The sequence below is a fragment of the Acinonyx jubatus genome, chromosome D2, assembly GCF_027475565.1.
Source record: "Acinonyx jubatus isolate Ajub_Pintada_27869175 chromosome D2, VMU_Ajub_asm_v1.0, whole genome shotgun sequence".
Classification (NCBI taxonomy): Eukaryota; Metazoa; Chordata; class Mammalia; order Carnivora; family Felidae; genus Acinonyx; species Acinonyx jubatus.
In genome coordinates, this window is record NC_069393.1 from 43910370 (window position 1) to 43930488 (window position 20119).

The 20119-nt window shown below is 42.4% G+C and overlaps 1 protein-coding gene across 1 annotated transcript in view; it reads right to left on the reverse strand.

The window, feature by feature from the left end:
* Positions 1-20119, reverse strand: part of GLUD1 (glutamate dehydrogenase 1) — a 38384-nt gene that overhangs the window by 1544 nt on the left and 16721 nt on the right. The window contains exons 2-12 of the mRNA XM_027062487.2: positions 19624-19704; positions 19055-19110; positions 18187-18250; positions 13401-13495; positions 8911-9090; positions 8042-8179; positions 7699-7836; positions 7187-7267; positions 5714-5837; positions 4851-4942; positions 756-818 (exon numbers count right to left, since the gene is read on the reverse strand). Of these exons, the coding sequence (XP_026918288.1) occupies positions 756-818; positions 4851-4942; positions 5714-5837; positions 7187-7267; positions 7699-7836; positions 8042-8179; positions 8911-9090; positions 13401-13495; positions 18187-18250; positions 19055-19110; positions 19624-19704 (1112 nt within the window). The remainder of the gene's footprint in view (positions 1-755; positions 819-4850; positions 4943-5713; positions 5838-7186; positions 7268-7698; positions 7837-8041; positions 8180-8910; positions 9091-13400; positions 13496-18186; positions 18251-19054; positions 19111-19623; positions 19705-20119) is intronic.

Consider the following 20119-nt stretch of genomic DNA (forward strand, 5'->3'; position numbering starts at 1 on the left):
CAAAGTACGCCACTGACTAGGCAGCAGTAAGGAGCTGCTCTTTAGATGTGAGCTGTCTCCGGCCTTTAGACGCCCTGTTATCTGGAGTAAGCTCCTTGTTAGACTTGGTGATAATTTTATAAAACTCAGAATGGGGTGCTGAAAATGTGCTGGAGCTTTGTGAATATGCTTAAGGTTGTGGACCGTATACTTTAAAAGGGTGAATTTACGGTATATCAGTTGTATTGACAACAAATTGTTATAACAAATTAACAACGAGCACCATCATCAATGGCTGCTTATGCTATTTCAACTTAAGGGTGGGTGGACAGAGTTTGAACTCAAGAAGAAATGAGGGAAACGCATCAAAGTGCGTTTAAGGTCTTGAAATAAGGAGCAAGGGGTCAAAAAACCTTTTGTTTATACCAAATTCTCCAGTGAGGTAGTTTCCTGTAGCGATAATAGAGTGGTGTACTCAACTGCAATCCAGTTTGGCTGACTGTGTGATGTCTAGCTAAAGCTAACTGCCGAACACCATTCCCGCCTAACCTGGTATTACCATTTATTTCCCAAAGCCCGGCAGACATACTGAACACCCTGAAAACACTGCCCATCATTTAAGACTGAACAAGCATGCATTTTGCTACACACGAATGAAGAACGTGTAAACAGACTGCTGTCTTCGACCACAGCACACACAATCTGGCAGCTGAGGTGACACGGTTGAGCTGTGCTGCAGTTCACCAGCAGAAAGGCAAACAGCATTGCACACGTACCCTGGCAGAACGCTCCATAGTGTAAGCTAAGCCAGAGTGCACGATGTCTTTCTCGGATGCCCCCTGTTAGGGAAAAGACCAGAAGTTTAACAAAACCACACAAAGACACGCTTCAATTGTAAGAGCACAAGGGATTCTCAAGTCAATACACCGCCAGACAGAATTGTTTTGTCTTTTGGCAAAGATGCATTTAATTTCCATACAGTATCTTGATAGCTAAATAGTTGTGCTTTAACCCCAGTTTAGTTTTCATTGCATTTGACGGTGAACAGATACTCCTGAAATAAGATCATGGTAAAATGAACGTACACAGAAAAGTATGCACAAGAAACAGGAGGGCAAGTAGTGAGGCCAGCACTGGTCACCCACCCGATTCACAGATGCCCACAGCAACAAGTGTTCAATCTCCGCTTCCCAGCTAACAGGGACACCGCACAAGGCACAGAAAGGAGTGTGGCCCCCTCCAACAGGTGCTCTGTGGCAGAAACCCGGCTGTGTACTCAGGAGTGCTCATCTCGTTCCAATGCCAATTATTTCTGTAAGTCAATTTGTATCAATGGATTCCTCTAAGTATCTAATTTGTTTTTTGGAACACTTTCTAAAATTTTAGGACGGGGAGCCTGGGTAGCTCAGTTGGTCAAGCGTCTGACTTTTGATTTTGGCTCAGGTCACACATCTCATAGTTCCTGAGATTGAGCCCTGCATTGGGCTCTGTGCTGACAGAGTGGGGCCTGCTTGGGATTCTCTCTCTCTGTTCCTCCTCTGCTTGTGCACAGGTGCACATGTGCACTCACTCTTTCTCTCTAAATAAATAAACAAACAAATAAATTACAATACAATTTTAGGACAATTAACTACTGCCCCATTCCAGTATGTCCTACCTAGCTATCAAACATATATCGTGCTATGCGAGATGAAAACTTAAAAGTGGATCACCACCCAAACATGTCTACTCTGATCTTCACGTAGTTGGCACTCTGTATGCCAGGAGGTGTATTTCTATATACATTTGTATCTGTTAACAAACAGCTGGGTCAAACCTTGATCTGTCCTACTAAGTTAGGAAGAAAAAACTTGTTCTACAGGTACAGTACTGCCTTTCTCTCCCTCATTCATTTACTCATCAAACATTTATGGAGTGGTTACTACGTGCCAGGCACTCTTCTAGGCACAGGGCACAAAGCAGAAAACAAATAATGAAAATTCTCTGCTCTCGTGGAGTTTATATTCTAGTCGGGGGAGGCAGCCTACACATGGACCGAAAACCGGAAGTCTGGGTGAGATCACAAAGATTCTGAATTCAGACAGAGCAGTGATTCAGGGCCAGGGGCCTTCCCATGTTAAGAGTGTGGAGAGGTGGTGAGGATCACAGAAGGCAATGTGAGGGAAAGGCAGGAAGAAAATCAGTGAGCATGTGGGGTTCTGGAAGCCAGGAGACTAGCTTCAGGGGGGACGATCACTCGTGACAGCAGGTGCTGACAGGAGAAGTAAGATGAGGGCAGAAAAGCGGTCACTGGATCTAGTGATGCCGGTGCTTGCACAAGACGAGTTGTGGCGGAGTGGCGGGCACCAGGGCAGGTTTGAGCCTAGGAGAACTGGAGACGCAATGGACGCAACTCTTCAGGGTGTCTGCTGTGAGGGAAAGGGAAATGCACACGGCAAGAACAAAGTTTGGAAGAGAGCTGGGATTGAGATGCATTTTGTTTTAAGACCGCATTCGGCACGCTGATAGGAGTGACTGATGATGGAGGAGGGGGAGGTTGCGCACTCGAGCAGTGCACCCGGAGTCGCTCTGTGACAGGAGACAGGGTGCAGGCGCCCGGAGTTGGGTGCTGGGAAGTTCTCTGACTGCTGTTTTCTCTGTGGGCAGATCCCAGGTCAGGTGCTGGAGTGCAGGGGACAGAGAAGAGGAGAACGTGTGATACAGCCAATCAGAAGAATGAGAAAGTGAAAGACCAGGAAAGAGTAGGATGACTGCCGGACAGCACCGGCTGCGCACTTAAGTTTCGTGGTCGGGATTACGGTGACAGGGCTGCAGGTGTGGAGGGAGCACGGTTGGGTTTCATGAGGGTCCGGGTGTCAGCAAGGGGTATGCTGAGCAAAACAAGCCGGAGTGACTGTAATGACGGAGTGTGGAATTCAGAGAACGGAGGACATCCCGGGGTGACGGGGGACAGTGAAAAGACGGTCAATAATGTGGGGCCCGGAAGGGCCAGAGCACGGCTGTGGAGGGGGAACTAGAGGGAAGGAGCTGGGGAAAAAACCCTGTTTTTTAAACTTACTACAAAACTCCTGCGACAAGTCATTCAGTAAGAGGTGAGACACAGGATTAAGGTCCGGAATTTGAAGCACTGAAAGGCCAGTGTCCTGGCAAAGGTTATTTTCAGAGAGCACAAACAGCAAGCCACTGGGCTGCCTCCCTAACTAACTGGCTGTCCTCCTCTGCACTCCTCCTCAGGTTTCGGCCTGAGCGACAGCTGCATGCCAGGCCTGGGCTGGGACACAGGCGACCACATGGAGGAGCAAGAAGCCCATCTAGGGGTGGTGGCCATAGCAAGGGCTGCCTGGATACGTGTGGTGGAAGGATGTGTGCGATTCCGGCCCACAGCGGGATCCTCAGAGGCGGGCTACCTGAGCAGGGAGCGGGTCAGGGCACCGCAGACAGAGGGACCGCAGCTAACAGAGACATGGTCCGGGAAAGATGAAGGTTCATTTAGGGGAATGGTTAATACCCTGAGTGGCAAAAGCATCCTTTCTTCTGCAAAACAAAACCTTAACTTCCCCTGCTCCCCATGTTGTAATATAATCTTACATTACTTTCCATGACTGAATATTTCAGAAGATATATTACAACTTAGCCATTTCCCTGCCATGTATATGTAGACTATTAAACCTAATTAAAAAACCTGACTGCAAACACCGTTCCAACGACATCATCTTGCATGGAGCCATTTCTCTCCTTTAGAATTATTTCCTTAGGATAAATTTGCAGGGGGGATGTTAGGATAGTGTCAACAGGCAGGAAAACTGTAATAGCTCTTCAAATTTCTAAAGAGCTGCACCAATCTGCCTTGTCATCAAAATAAAGGTACAACTGTTTTGCTACAGACATGGTGAGTCATGATCGATTGTTTTTGCTAGTTTAATACATTAAAGAAACCTTATTTTAATTTGTATTTCTTTAACAATGAGATTGAACACTTTCCTTTCTAGGCCTATTTCCTATGACTTTTCTCTTTTTTTAATGTTTTACTTTTATTTTAGAGAGAGAGAGAGAGGGAGAGAAAGAAGAAGAAGGAGGAGGAGGGAGAGGAGGGGGAGGAGGGGGAGGAGGAGGAGGGAGACACAGAATCCGAAGCAGGTTCCAGGCTGTCAGCACAGAGCCTGACATGGGCCTCGAACTCACAAACCATGAGATCATGACCTGATCCGAAGTCAGACGCTTCACCGACTGAGACACCCAGGCGCCCCTGACTCTGCTTTTCAAGTCTCTGGCATTTACTGGGGAAGTTCCCTTCATGGCGTGTGAGCACTACCACTCAGTCCTGTCAACAACTAATTCACACACACCTGCTTTCTTTCACTCTTATTCATGCCCACATAGCAATTTCAATTCTTCATATAGTTCAATTTAATGTTTACTTTGTTTTTATTTTAAGGATTTTCTTTTTTTTTTAGAAGTTCATTTAATTATTTATTTTTAAGTAATCTCTACACCTAACGTGGGGCTCAGAGATCAAGAGTCCCATGTTCTTCTGACTGAGCCAGACAGGCGCCCCTAATGTTTACTTCTCTATTCTATTTCTCTGGAGCTGAAGAGATACATAGTAATTCTGCACAATTAGGTTAGAACCACCTGTTGAGTCATCTGTATTGCACAAGGATCAAGATTGGAAGAACCATTAAATATATTTATTTTAAACTAAATTTCTTACTCCACATTTGGAATGTAGCGAGAGAGGAGTGTACAAAGCACACACAGAGCCTATCATCACTGTCATATTGCTGACCACCCATAACCCCAATCAACTGGCCTGGGTCTAAAGTAAGAGCTGGCTGGGTGTGGAAAGTGTAATCCTGTCACAGCACACTCACCGATATCCTGTCTTGGAACTCTGCCGTGGGCACAACAGGAATAGTTCCACCATGCTTTCCAAATTTTCTTTCCAAACTTTCTTGAACAGACACTATAAAAAACCAAGAGATGAAGTTAAGACATTGCTAGTAGGAAAAAAAAAACAAAACTGAAGTATAACCAAAAGTAGTCTCAAACTATATCCACAACCCAAAAACGAATACAGAGTTTAGAAACCTTCAACACTAATGACATAAAAGGGTTAATCATTTAAAACTGTTAAAAGGGAATAAAGCACTTTGCCAAATTCCTACATAAATGTGAATTTAGGTCACTGCTCTGTTTCCATAACACCCATTACCACGGTTTTTCCTTGGCTCTGTTAAAAAGAAAATGCTGAGGGAAAAAGAAACGGAAATCGATGGAACACTTCACCCAGATTCTCAGAGAGGGCTGAGTAAAGCTCGGTTGGAGGTCTTGGTCTTATTCCAGCTTGATGAGACTGGACCATTAACTCTGGAGCTACTCTCGTCAAGGAAAAACCACACTTGCATCAGAAGACTCCAAAAATTCTTGACGCTAGAAAGGCCTTTACTAGGAGCAACCAGAGACTGGAATGGATGAGTCTCACTAGGAGTTCCTGGCTTAAAAGGATACTCTTTATATTTATTAACTTATAGATGATGTTACAGAAACATTATATCACAGGGTAAACACCTGAATATAATTTTTGGTCCTAAGACTCATGAGAGAGAAGAATATGATTTTCTGTTCTGAGATTAAATTCTCTAGGATTACAAAAAGCGAACAGTCCTTTTCAAGCGTAAGCTAGTTCTAGCCTTTTAGCTGGCCCCAAAGATTGTTTTTGAACAAGAGAACTCACTGAGCAAGTGGTAGTTAGAATCCCTTTCATATTTGAAGGTCAAACGGCCATAGCTGACGTGATTTAGATTCTTCAGCCACTCAAAGTAGGATACTGTCACTCCTCCGGCGTTCAAGTAGAGATCCTAAACACAAAAATGTGACAGGGAAGACACCAAAGAAATGAGAAGATCATGGCTTTACTGAAAGCTTTCAATGAACATCAGAGATCCATTTTAACATCAAAGCAGATTAAGCTTCAAACTTCCCAAATATATCTTAGATTGTATCAGGAATTTCACACTCAGGGGCACCTGGGTGACTCAATCGATTGAGTGTCCGACTTCGGCTCAGGTCATGATCTCACGGTTTGTGAGTTCAAGCCCTGCATCGGCTCGATACTGTCAGCCTGTCAGTGCAGAGTCCACTTCGGATCCTCTGTCCCCCACTCTCTGCCTCTCCCCGGCTTGCACTCTCCCCAAAATAAATAAATATAAAAAAAAAAAAAGGAATTTCACATTTAAATTTAACTAACATCCTTCCCAATCCACTTAAGTTTTTTTTTTCCATTTTGAAAAAAATTAACTTTTTGTTTATTAACTAACAAGCATTTGATCAACTATGGTTAGAGCTTCTTTCCCAAAGAAGTCTTTAGACAAAACTGTTTGCCCACTCAACGATGCACTGGATTGTCCACAGGGTGACTCACCAGATCAGCGTTCCTTCTCCTACTACCTAAGGGCAGTCTGTTTCAGCTAAACTGAATTTCTTAAGTGTTTTCAGCAAAAGTCCTAAATGCATCGTAAGTCCACACTAACTTCCACTTGCAAATAACCCCATGCTTACCCAGTGAAAACCGAAACACATATTCCTCATATTCGCTTTCTGAGTAAAGCAGCAAGGGACATTTGAAATGCATAAGGTTAGAAATTACACCAAAGCTCATTGTTCACGTTAGAATTTGTATTTCTAGCACAATATACATTTATATAATTGGACTCTTTTTTTAAAGTTTATGTATTTATTTTGAGAGAGTGCGCACATGAGCGAGGGGGGTAGGGGCAGAGAGAGAGAGAGAGACAGAGAGAGAGAGAGAGAGAGAGAGAATCCCAAGCAGGCTCAGTACTGTCAGCACAAGCCTGATACAGGGCTTGATCCCACTACTATGGGCTCATGACCCAAGCTGAAATCAAGAGGCGGATGTTTAACTAACTGAGCTACCAAGGCGCCCCTATGATTAGATTCTTAAGAAGGCTAAATACATACTCAAGAAAGAGCCTGAAGTTGGAAGAAAAAGTTCAGGTCAAAGTGAAAATTGATAGGCTTTTTACACTAAGCATGCTTCTACTTTATTACTTAAAAGCAAAATACAGATGAAGAATTCACTATAGCTTGGGAAATGAATGACGATCTTCTTCTCCCCACAATTCCTCACAGAAGACAGTTAGGGTTTCAAGTACATTTAAAACCTGGCAAACACAGATAGATGACTTACTGGAATCACCATAATGTTCCTCTCCAGGAAGATCTTATCAGCCTCTGGAGTTGTCGGCCCATTGGCACCCTCAGCAATGATCTGCAAGAGAGTCAGGACATACAGAAATACCAACATCACCACAAACCCCTCCAGCAGGTGCAAGAGGTGTGTGTGTGTATGGGCAGGGGGATGGGCAGGGGAGTGGGGGCGGGAAGAGGCAGAACTCCAGTTTGAATGCAATTATTAAGAGTTATTTTGTTCTATAAAGCGTATACAATTATTTTTCACCTTTCTATTTTCCCAACTGCTTTTTGGAAGCTTGGTTTAAGAGGAAACTCATGGTGATGGATGCCTGCATAACTGTGAATATATGAAAAGCTATGAAATTTTACACTTGGGTGAACTGTATGGTATGTGAATTATATCCCAATAAAGGTGTGAAAAAAAGGAAAGCCAACTAAGAGCTTTTCTATGACCCTCAGGGCATTCTACATTGGTAAGGCTGAGCTCAGGTTCTATCATGCTCTCACCTTGGCTTTGACTCTGGGTGCATTGGACTTGGTTAGCTGCTTCTCGCTGGCAGCAGGGATCAGTATGTCACAGTCAGCCTCTAAGATGCTCCCTTCATAGGGTTTTGCCTTGGGGAAGCCCAGGATTGATCCATGTTGCTGAAATTGATTGAAAAATCAGAATTAATGGCTACATCCCTGTTTAAATGTTTATGTTTAGAGCCTATGACATGAAGACTCATCTATTAAGAGCTCTTTGGGTTACATTTTAAAAAGTAAACAATGGAAATAGATTTTAATAAGACTTATTTCAACTTTACAATATTCAGGGTAGTCAGACTATTGAGATATTAGATTGACATACCAATTTGAAGTCTTCCAGTTCCTTTGGGTCAATACCATCTGGATTCCATATGCTCCCATCAGATTCACCAACACCAATACATTTAGCACCGAAACGATGTAAATATCTCATAGAGTGCAGGCCCACATTCCCAAATCCCTGTAAAGAACAATTACACGTGATATAGAAACTGAAGTCTTAGTGCACATGGTAAAGTCGATTCTGACCAGTACCTCTTCTGTAAGTTTAGGAAGAATTCTCAGAATCCTTTGCCATAAGAAACAATGTACTAAATGGCTTCTCTTTAGCAATTTGTTTCAGAACATGGAACCCATTAATTTGTGATAATGGGTCCCAAAGAACTTTAGTTTGGTGCAGCCTTGTGGCTTATAAAGAACTGGCAGTGGTCAGTCATGCCACCCAAATCCTCAGGCCCTGATGACCAGGTGTCCTATGGTTGCAACAACATAAAGTCACTCACTGGGAGGCATATGAGTTCTATTCTATTTCAAAATAGGATTCAAAAACAAAAATAAAAAAGTAGCATTCAACTTAATTTAGATTCCACTCAATAAAATATCCAAATAGCAAGCCCATTCTTCCTCAAAGTTGAAATATTCAACTTTTAATTCAAAGTTTAAATTTCAATTTAAATTTTGACCCAAAGAAGTTGGTGATAGTTTCATATGTATCTGCAAGATACTTAAATTGGTACTAGTCACACGAATTATACCAAGGTTCAAAAAATAAGGCATGTATTACTCTGAAAACATTCACTCTAGAATTTAAAAGATTCAAGAGAATGACATTTTAAAAACTGTAAATCTAAAAACACTGAAAAACTTCCTTTATGTAGATCAGTTATTCTTTAAAAAAGCAAACATTCTTACCTGAACAACAAACGTTTTGTCTCCAAACCCTGGTGTCATTCCTAAAATACTCATGTAAGAAGCTTCATTGATGAAGTTTTCAATTCCATGGAAAACTCCCCGGCCAGTAGCAGAGATCCGTCCATGGATTCCACCCTGACTGATGGGCTTACCAGTAACACAGGCATGGGCATTAATATCCTGCAAGAAAAAGTCAAGATGTCACATTTCTAACTAATATGCTCATTAAAACTATGTGTGTGCTCATGGTACACATTCACCAATAGGAAGAAAACTTACTTTTTCAGATTTCTATTCTTAGAAAATATATAATAAAATAGACTATATTGTCCAATGAGATAAACAAGGTTTTTAGGAATTTAACATCATCAAGTACAAATAATAATATCACGAAACTAGAGATAGTTCTGCTTAAAATATTATTCCCTCAAAAATATTTAAGCCCTATTAAGTTGGAGTACACATCTCACATGTGTCTTAAAATCCACTATTAAACTTGAGCTCGTCACCAAAATGGAGCCTAAGTAGGAAGAGATATTATGGTGTTCTCCGGTGAGATGGGAACACTCGATATGGTTAAGATACTCTTCTGCTCAATTAATTTAGAAATTCAATAAAATGCCACTTAAAAAAAAAAAGAACTTTATTTTTTAAAAATGTTTATTTCTGAGAGAGAGAGAGAGAGAGAGAGAATGAGCACAAGCAGGGGAGGGGCAGAGAGACAGAGGGAGACACAGAATCTGAAGCAGGCTCCAGGCTCTGAGCTGTCAGTGCAGAGCCCGATGCGGGGCTTGAACTCACCAACTGTGAGATCATGACCTGAGTTGAAGTCGGATGCTTAACCGACTGAGCCACCCAGGCGCCCCTAAAAAAAAAAGAACTTTAAAAGATAATATTCAAGTTCAAATAAGAGTGGATTAACAAAAGTATTCAAGAAATTAAAAAAAAAAAAAGACAAAATAACTAAGGGGTTTGCAGGAATACCTACCAAATAAAAATACCCATTAATCCAAAGATTCTACTTCTAGGAAGTCACATTTTTTTGTGCACTCAGTATGGTATCGTTGGGGTTAGGGAAGCAGAAAGGTATATGTGGGTGAGACGGAGCCGCTCCTGCCTACACCGTGAGGGGAGGGCCTCTGGTGGCAGCAGTGTGCTCTGGAAAGCAGGGTGGGAGAGGATCTGTCTTCACCACCCGTCTTTCTGTAGTCTGTGAACTGACCATGTATTCTTGTTCAGAAACAACCATAATTAGGAAAACGAAAGGGCTTGGGAGAGCGTCCTTTCCGAGGTATATCAAATATACCGTCAACTGTATCAGCCAGAACAGTGCAGGAGAGACAGATTGATCAGTGGGGCAGAAGAAACTAGACAGTCCTACCACATACAGGAAACCAACACAAAATGAAGGAGGTGTTTCAAATTCGTGGACAAAGTATGGATGGTATGGCTACTTAATAAACTCGTGGGGCACTCTGTTACCCATGTAAAGTAAGATGAAGTGCCTTACTTCACACCATAGTCCTACCCTCCAATAGATGTTCTAGCTGGGTGAGTTAAAAAGTGACTTGGATTTTATCTGTATTGTTTAACTATTTTTACCAAGACAACTTAGAATTATATTAGCTGCATAACTGCCAGCAAAAAGAATAAAAGCTAAAAAAGGAGAAAGTAGTTAGTAAAGTGATTTACAGAAATTAGTAGTTTTCCCACAGTTTGCCTTCATGAATAATTAACACTTGCGAACGCAGAATTACACACCTAGTGCCAAATGCTTTTAAACAGTGCAAATGCAAATGCTGGAGCCACAGTCCTGTCGAGGTCAGGCCCGGTGCCAGCTGCCCAGCTCCCCAGCCCCCCAGCCCCCCAGCACACCTGACTGTCCTGGGAGCCCACCCACAAAACCCCTCCCTCCCAGGCCTCTGCCTCTGGGCAGGATTAGACACAAGTTGCAGCATGTTCAGGTCTACATCTGGAAATCAGAAAAACTGTAGCTTCCTTACTTTTAGGCCCTGATTTTGGTGTCACTTTAAGAAGGAAGTCTTTTGCCGGGGTTTGCTGGCAGAGCCTCACAAAATTTCCTTTTGTTGTTAACCACTGGGAATGAGCCACAAATAATGTTTGATATGTGGCCCACTACTCTGCACTCTTCAGTCTAGCGTCTCGCTTAAAAAGAATGAGAGACCATATCCAGAACTCATTTAACATCAAAAGGTGACATGGAAAAGCATCATTTTAGGGAGTGGCAGTTGAAATAAAAATTCTTTCAAGAGTCTCATACTGCTCCTGTTTCATTTCAGGGATTTATGCAATTCACCTGATGTAATACTGTGTGTTTTACTAAGGAGTGGGTGCTGTTCTAAGTGCATTATATTACTAGCCACTTAACCCCCACTGGGTGCTATTACATTGTCGTCTTACACACGAGGAGACGGAGGCACAGAGAGCTCTAGGCACCTGTCATGGGTCACAGAGCTGGTGTGTGAGGGAGGCTGAGAATCCAGGCTGCCCACCCATGCTCCCACCCACAGACTGCACTCCCTCAGAAATTCAGACATCAGCCCGGGTCTGAATTCCTCCCCTGCATGCTGCAGCCCCCTTCCTTCTTCTCAGGAGGGAATATTTCTCTTCTCCAAGGCTCATTTTTCCACTAAGGCCCTTAAAAGGAAAATTCATGAGGACTTGTTCCCTTGGAAGATTCTGCTACCTCTACTGTTCACACCTTTCTCCCATCGTCTCTCACATGGAGGAATCTGGGACCATAGCCAGTCAACTTGCCAACAAAACAACAAAAACCTTTCTCTTTGGGCAACAGCCACATTTCAAGTCTTCTCTCTGCTGTCCAGTGCCATTCTTCTCAGGGAAGGCTACTCTTCATGCCCTACTTCCCTCTCTCAACACCCCCTTGCAGCCTGGCTCCAATCTCCGTCCCATGAATGATCTAGTTGCTGAACTGGTCTCTTCCCAGAAACCCCTCCCTTAACATCACCACATGGAACTCTCAGCACTTCTCATTCTTCTATGACTGACTGCTTTCCCTCTAAATCCCTCTTTAGTCCATCCATTTCTCCCCAGCTCCAGGGCAGGCCAGTACCCCCTCTCTTCTGGGCTCCTGTATGGTGTCCTGCCCCCAACAGTCCCAATTCTCTGCTGCACACAGAGTGGCGCTCAAAATGCCTCACACCTGCTTATGGTTAGCAGTCCCCAGCTTCCTTCTGGTTTCAGGACAAAGAACCAGAGTCTCTGCTGTCACTCGTGGGGTGATGATCTAGTCCGACCTTCCTCTAACTGGCCTCTCCTGTGCCCTACTCTCTCACTTTCCCCTCTGACTACCACGGTCTCCTCTCAGTCTCAGGTTCCCCTCTTCTGCATTCCAGAACTTTGCTCAGTGGTTCCTTCTGCCCGCCACACTCGCACCCCCACCCATTCCCCAGCTGATCCTATTCAATGTTCAGAGTGCAGAATAGAAGCTTACTCCTTCACGGAGGCCTTTTCTGATGTCACCTGCAAAGGCTTGGCCAGGCCCCCTTACACCTTTTCGCAGCATGAGAACTTCCCCTGCTCTCATTTATCCCAACTGTACTGGAAACCCTGCTTGCGTGGCAGAGGTACTCCATGTATGCATTTTTAATGTACGTCTTTTCAACTCCCTTTCGATTCCTACCCCTTAAATGTTTTTCAAGGTTCCAACCCTTTTCCAAGAACGGAAAGTTGGCTTTTCTTTTTGTGTTCTGCATTAGTGGCACTACTTCTGCTCAGTCCCCTAGATTCAAGTCTTCCGGGTCTCCTTTTCCTTGATGACACACATCCACTGCAATCCTGCGGAGCCTATCTCTGCCATGCACCACTGCTTCTCCCTAGCCCCCAGGGCCCCAGGGCCCCCGGGCTCCAGGGCAGCCCAACACCACCAGCTCCCTCAGCCCCCAAGACAGGGTCGGCACCAGAGGCTCCCCTCTCACTGGCCTTGAGTATTTTTGTCCTAGTTCATGTATTTCTTCGCTCTTCTATCACCCTTCTAATATGCCTCATCTCCTAACGGTCTGAGCTCTACTGTTTCTCCTCCTATCCCCGCAACCTCCGTGTTCAAATTCTGCCCATTTTCAAGGTCTAGCCCAGACACCTCATCCAGGAAGCCTTCTTTCAGAGATGTAACTCCATCTCTGTATTACACTATCTCCATACCTCATCTGCTTCTTTACTTCCCTTCTAGTGTCTTGCAGCATGTCCTGCTCTGCCTAGCAGGTGATCCGTTTTCGAGGTTCCATCCCAGCTTTCAGGATGGGGAGGCATGTAAATGAAAGCTCAGGCCATATTCACTACATTTATGGTTTGTGACTAGAGAGAGGGAAGTAAAATAATATGCCAATCAAGACATGATTAAAGGAGAGGAGAAAAACCCAGAGAATTCTCACCTTCCACATACAATGAGCTTAATTGCTATTTCTCGTAGATGGCAAATGAGGCCCTCAGGACCTTCGGTGGGTACTTACATAGTGCCCGATGGTGCTGGCATAGGTATCAGCAATCCAGGACATCTCCCGCTCGCCCGTGCTCATGTCTGGGGCAGGCACATCGATGCCAGGACCTGGGGCACAAGGAAAGGGCAGTGTGCCAGCTTTTAAGATAAACTCCTCTCAAACACATAGATCCTTGGGATTTTCTATAATAACAAAGCTACCACTGTTAGAAAACTTTAGATTTCATCTGTGTAACTAATTGAAGCCATTAGTTGAAATTAGCCACTAATTGAAATATTTGCTAAATGTTTCACTACACAATTATACACACACACTGTTACATAGTAATTTCTTACGGTGGCGTTTCCTGGCTCTATGTTTGGAGGTTAGCTCTGCTGTGACAGATGTGAGCCACTCAACTGAACTTCTGAACATGTGAGCATAAGCAAATCAGTGTACCCCTCTTGACGTCAGTTCCTTGAACTGCAGTTAGAGTAAACAGTACCATCTTGCCCTACAGAAGGAGGACTCTTACGGTTAGGGAGTGTATGAGTCTGAGACAGCACAGAAACACATCACTTCTGGGGGCGGGGGTAGGGATGGGTAAGCCCTCCCCACCAAGTAGGAAAAGAAGAAAAAGACACACTGTTGAAGCAACTGAATTAAGTCCCATAATACCTTCACACCCGTGCTTTGGCCTGTTGTTCAAAGCTTACTCAGTGTATGCAATTTTAAACCTTAGCTTTCAATTCCTCAGATCACAGAAAATTAAAAAGTTTGAGGATAATAAGAAGTTAGTCCACAGGCAGCAGCAGCAACAACAACAAAAAGTCTAGTGACAGCACTAATACTGATGGCCACACTGAGATCTCAGATAAAAATCCGTTAAATGATGCCTACTCAAATTGGCCAAAGTAGGGATACACAGAAATACATCTCCCGAAATAGTAAGAATCAAAACAACCTAAGTATCTAGTGAGTCAACTAAATAAAATACAGTGTTTCTATGTAAAAAATATTCACCGAAACACACGTGGAAAAAAAGCAGGTTTCACACAGCACGTATATAGTATGTTCCTATTTAAATAAAATTCTTTTTCCCTCTCTAGTTAGATCTGTGTAATATCTAAGCATCTATCCTTCCACGTGTATACACTGTCTGCGTGCAGAAGTTTGGAAGGACACGCTCACACTTGTTCATTAGGTTTCCATTTCGGCCTTGTTTATAACTTTCTATATTGTGTCAATTGTATCATACAAACTCATTACCTTCATAAAAAGGAAAACACAACTTTAAAAATGATTAAACTATTTAAAATTTTTTTTTTAACGTTTATTTATTTTTGAGACAGGGAGAGACAGAGCATGAACAGGGGAGGGTCAGAGAGAGGGAGACACAGAATATGAAGCAGGCTCCAGGCCCTGAGCTGTCAGCACAGAGCCCGACGTGGGGCTAGAACTCACGGACCGCGAGATCATGACCTGAGCCGAAGTCGGCCGCCTAACCGACTGAGCCACCCAGGCGCCCCAAATAATTAAACTATTAAGTCTGTCAAATAAAGTTCTTTCTAAGGGCTGTCCCTGAGTTCTATATTTTTTACTTTTTAACCAATAGAACAAGGTACGTTTTAGTATTTTCCTACATCTCAGACGCCCAGATCCTAGGTGATGTGTTTCTCTGCACAAGTTGTGATGCGATGGACACAAGATGGCATAAGACAACTGAGAAGTGGTCAAGCCTTGCTTTTTACAGTCCTGCCCCTCCTCCCGGCAATCTGTCACCCTCCTGAGTTGAGTACCCTTTCCTTTAGGCAGCTTCTAAACCTCATGAAGTCTGACTTCCCCAAAGTTACTCTCCTTCCATATAACTCTCCTACTTGGAAGGATTCATTCCACATTCTAGCCTCATCCTCTGAAAAAAGGGCTCTACCATCCCCATTTGCTCATGATGTCCATTCCTTTAGAGTGACATACGTCGAGGATGTGAGTAAAGATTTGTTTAATCATACTGCTTTTCTCCCAAGGTATCAATGACAAATTGCTCCTGAATCCTTCTGGTGGTATCTACAAAAGTATTTTAGCAATATCAAGGGTCAAGTAACCTTGTTGGCTCAAATAACAATTCCAGTTGGAGAAGGGCTATTGGCAAGGAGCAAGTATGAGGAATATAGTTTGTAAATCAGAAATGTACCATGATACATTGCTTCTCAAAAACCTCAATTCATCCAGACAGCCTAAGGTGAGACAGCTCTCTCTACCCAACGCCAAAGTCACAAAATATTATTAGGCTTGTGAGTTTTCTATTCCACACAAAAATTGACATTCAGATCACAAATAGTTCCTGAGTTGCAGAAAAATTCTCAAATATCTTACAGAGAACAGGTCTGAAAGTCCATACCTTGTAGAGCATGTAACTACCCTCAGGAAAGCTAAAATGCCATCACTCAATCCCATAATAGTATAAAGAAGGTGAAAAACTGGCTGGACAGTGCAGTTGCTTTAACAGAGCATGAGCAAGAGCTGAAAGGGCAATTCTGGTGCCTGATACACTAGGGGAATAAAAGGAGGGAGACATCAGGTTATTGCAAGGGAACTTCACGGTTTGCAAAGGTGGTACCTAAACTCACACAGCAGAATTAGCACCAACCTTCACAAGCTTTAAAAAAAAAAAGACATAAGAGGAGAGAACACTTCTTAACTCATTCTATGAGGCCACTATTATCCTGATATCATAGACATTGCAAGAAAAGAATCCTACAGACCAATATCCCTTAGAACACACACATGCATACACGTACACACACACACACACACACAATTTATGAATGAACTTGTCAGAAGTGGTATAAATCTGTGCATCCAAGACTACAAACTACTACTGAAAGACCTTAAAGGACGCCCGAGTCCGTGGACAGTCCTGGACTGGAGCACTCACCGTGGTGAGGACAGCAACATCCCTATGAAAACCCCAGCTGACCATTTTTGCAGAAACTCAAAAGCTAATCCTAAATGCACACAATGTGACAGGGTCAGGACTCCGAGCCAGCTTTAACTCATACTCTCAAACTGTGTGGAAAGAGAAGTTGGAGAAGAATGGAGAAATGACATCAGTTCCAGAAGTTTGCTCAGGACCAGTTCTGTCCTGGGGGAAGAGAAAGAACTCCTTCACCTCCCTCTATGTGCCACAATCGGGTTAGCTGCAGTGTGAGGCAATGAGGCCTCAGTACTTAAACCAAGGAGTCAAACTGCTTCTAACCTTTGGAATTATAAGGTACTTGACAATATAAATGTAGAGAAAATTAGCTGGTTATACTCTAGATAAGGGCAATAAATACAACTGAATAAAGTCTGAAACCACTCAAGACCATTAAATACGTTTGCGATTTAAGCTAAGAGGAAATACGATATAAAAATCATGAAGGCTGTCAACAGGCTGAACATGACAGCAGTTCCCCAAATCTCAGAAGTAGTGGGCATTTCCGTAAAGGAGGCAGTCAACTCCAGCTACCCAGTGCCTTGCTTTGCCGGTATGGTGGTAGTATGAGCTCACAGCAGTGCTGAGGGGGAGGCATGCCAGGAATCCACATGCCTTTTGTTTGTTTACTTACAAATTTTTTTTTTAAATGTTTATTCATTTTTGAGAGACAGAGAGAGAGAGAGCAGGGGAGGGGCAGAGAGAGAAGGAGACACAGAATCCAAAGCAGGTTTGAGGCTCTGAGCTCTCAGCACAGGGGCTCGAACCCACCAACTGCGAGATCAAGACCTGAGCCTAGGTTGGATGTCCAACCAACTGAGCCACCCAGGCGCCCCCCCACCCCTGCATGCCTTTTAAATGATGAAAGACATATTGAATCTGGTAAAATTCTAGTGTTAACTTTTATTTCTATGCCAGTTTATTTATTTCATGTCCTTTTTTCTTCCCTAAAAAGAGGGCATTTCAAAATAAAGATATCTTAAGTTCATAGGAACCTGTCAACCAACAGTTGGGAGAATATTGGGGAATAAAAACACAGGGGCTGGAAAACAGAGAAAGAGTAGATTTTCTTTCTTATTTTAGTCAGTCTTCTTTATGTTACAAGGGCAAACATTCTATTAAATATTTTTTTTTATTTAAACAAATTAGAATCCCTCTAGATCAACAAAAGAAATATAAAGACTTAATTTGCTTGAAAATTAAAGTTAAAATGAATATTTACACATCACAGCAAAGAATTCACATCTCATACGAAAAAGCACATGAGATAGATGACAGTATGATATGGAAACATCAAGCCAGTGAAGATCAGCACCTCAGAGATCTAGTGTTTGATGAAAGGGCCTAGTAACAAACATTAGGAGCCCCAGGAACCCTCCAAACCAGCCGGTGATGGCAGCGTGAGCTATTAGTGTGAGGCCCCTCACCTCCCAGCCTGTGCCCACTGTGCTGAACCTCCAATTCCAAAGGCATCAGATTTCCCACTGCTTTCAGAACAGGATCACTACTGTGAAAGTGATTTCTACATATTAAAAAAATGTTTATAATACAGGTATTATTCAGTTCCTAGAATCTTTCTGGACATCACAACAGAGATTGTACAAGGAGACGAGGTGGAAGCAATCCGTCTGGTGTCCATACTGCATAGTGAGAACCTGAACTTTGCTATTAGAGATGTATCAAAAACAGGCCCATGTACGTCCACCATATTTGTCACAGAACCCAGCTTTTCAGAGTAAAAGGGCAGTTCTACCCATGTACACACAGGTAAAAGCAGGAGTTTACCGTAAGAACATTACTTTTTAGATGTTCCTACTCTGTGGAAACCTGCATGGTAATACGTACCAATAAAGCCCTTCTTTGCCAGCTCCATCGTAAACCTCCTTGTGATCTTTTCTAATTCATTATCCTATAAAGGAAAAACATGAAAACAAAACAACAATGAAACAAATGTTTTTGACAGAAAACTACTGGTGGAGATAGGTAATAGTTGGATTATATTTTCTATTTATAGGACATTTTCACCTATCTTCTTGTGTAATCCTCAAAGCTCATAAAACAGGCATTTCCATTTTAAAGATGAGAAAATGACAGATCACAAATTAGGTCATATAAACAACAGACAGTAGAATTAGGGCTCAGATCCCAGTTCCTGTTCTCTTTGTATTAATATAGGACCCTATGAGCAATCCTTATGGTATATTTTCATTTAAATGGTTAATCTTAAAAAGAATGAAATCATACATGTTATGTTTGTAACAGATGTTACTTTGGTGCTGTACAGTATAGTAATGGCTTAAATTAACTTGGAACTGATAGGATAAACAAGATTTTTACTGAATTAAGACATTTGTCACTGGACCTTGATAACCCAACACAAAAATCTCATAGTAATATATACTATATTTATATAGAGCATATTATATTTATGTTATAGAATACATAACATGGATATAAATGCCTAAGAATATGAAGGTATTAACTACCTTCTAACCAAGTGAGAAAATGAAAAAAGGACATTGATCATTGATGTTAAGCCAGGTGACCCTTATATGGCACGACACTCAATGTGTTAATTCTTTACTTGTTTTTCCATTCCTTTAAAAAGCAATAGGGGCCATTAATCTCACTGATATGGGGGACACACAGAAGCCCAGTAATTACAAGTCCCCCATCAGTGTATCATGTGCACAAATGTCATTTTGTTACTTACAGTATAGTTCTTGGGATTGATCTTAACACCAGCCTTGGCACCCCCAAATGGCACATCTGGAAGAGAAGGCTGCAAGTTGTTATTCCATACAAAGGATAAAAAACTTAAAGATGCAGAAAGCACTATGCAATGTATAAATATGACACTTTAAGCTTTAGTTTCAAAAAATTCAAGAAATAAACCCACATCAATCTCTTCTAAAATGTTGTACTTTAACTAAAACTCTAGAGGAACAGAAATGATAAGGCTAGGCAAGTTACGATGCGTAATCAGTGTGCTTTCCTAATTCTAAAAGAAAAAAACATTTATTTCCCTTCTACTATGATTTGGTCTTATTTACAGTGTACAGAAAGGGATTTAAAAAAAAGATCTACACTTCAAGAAAATCCAATTGATTCCTATAACAAGTCCTCCATTAAAAAAAAAAAAAAGACTAACTCTTAATTAAGGCTAATTGAAAAATGGTGTGGGCATTAAACTGTGCACCTTGAATAACATCCTAACAGTAACCCTGTATGTAAACATATTTCCCCAAGTGCCATTAGGTGGCAACAAAGGAGATCACTTACCAACCACAGCACACTTGTAGGTCATCAGAGAAGCCAGGGCTTTCACTTCATCTACACTCACATCAGTGCTGTAACGGATACCTGAGGGGGTGAGAAAGAAGGGGATGCATTTAGAACACCCTTCTGGCAGGTTAAAAAAAAAAAGTGCTAGAAATTGAACTGTCCACACTTTTTGCATTTCAATACCTTGGTTATTTCCAAGAACACTTAAAGAAGCTTATGATACAAAGTCCAGGGAAATCTAAGGAGTCACCTAGCAAGAGCTACAGAATGACCACTGAATTTTAAGTATTTGGACAGTTATGAGCGAAAGACTGGTGTTGGAGTGCAGTTTCTGTGTTCTGGTACAAGCTCAGGATGAGACCATGGAGCAGGGCTCCTGGGGATTAAGAGGTGAATGGGGCACAGTCCTGTCCTCTGGGGACTGACAGCCCAGTGGGAAACACCAGTAACTATGATTTCACAAGACAAAAACCACCTTCAAATGAATGTTACA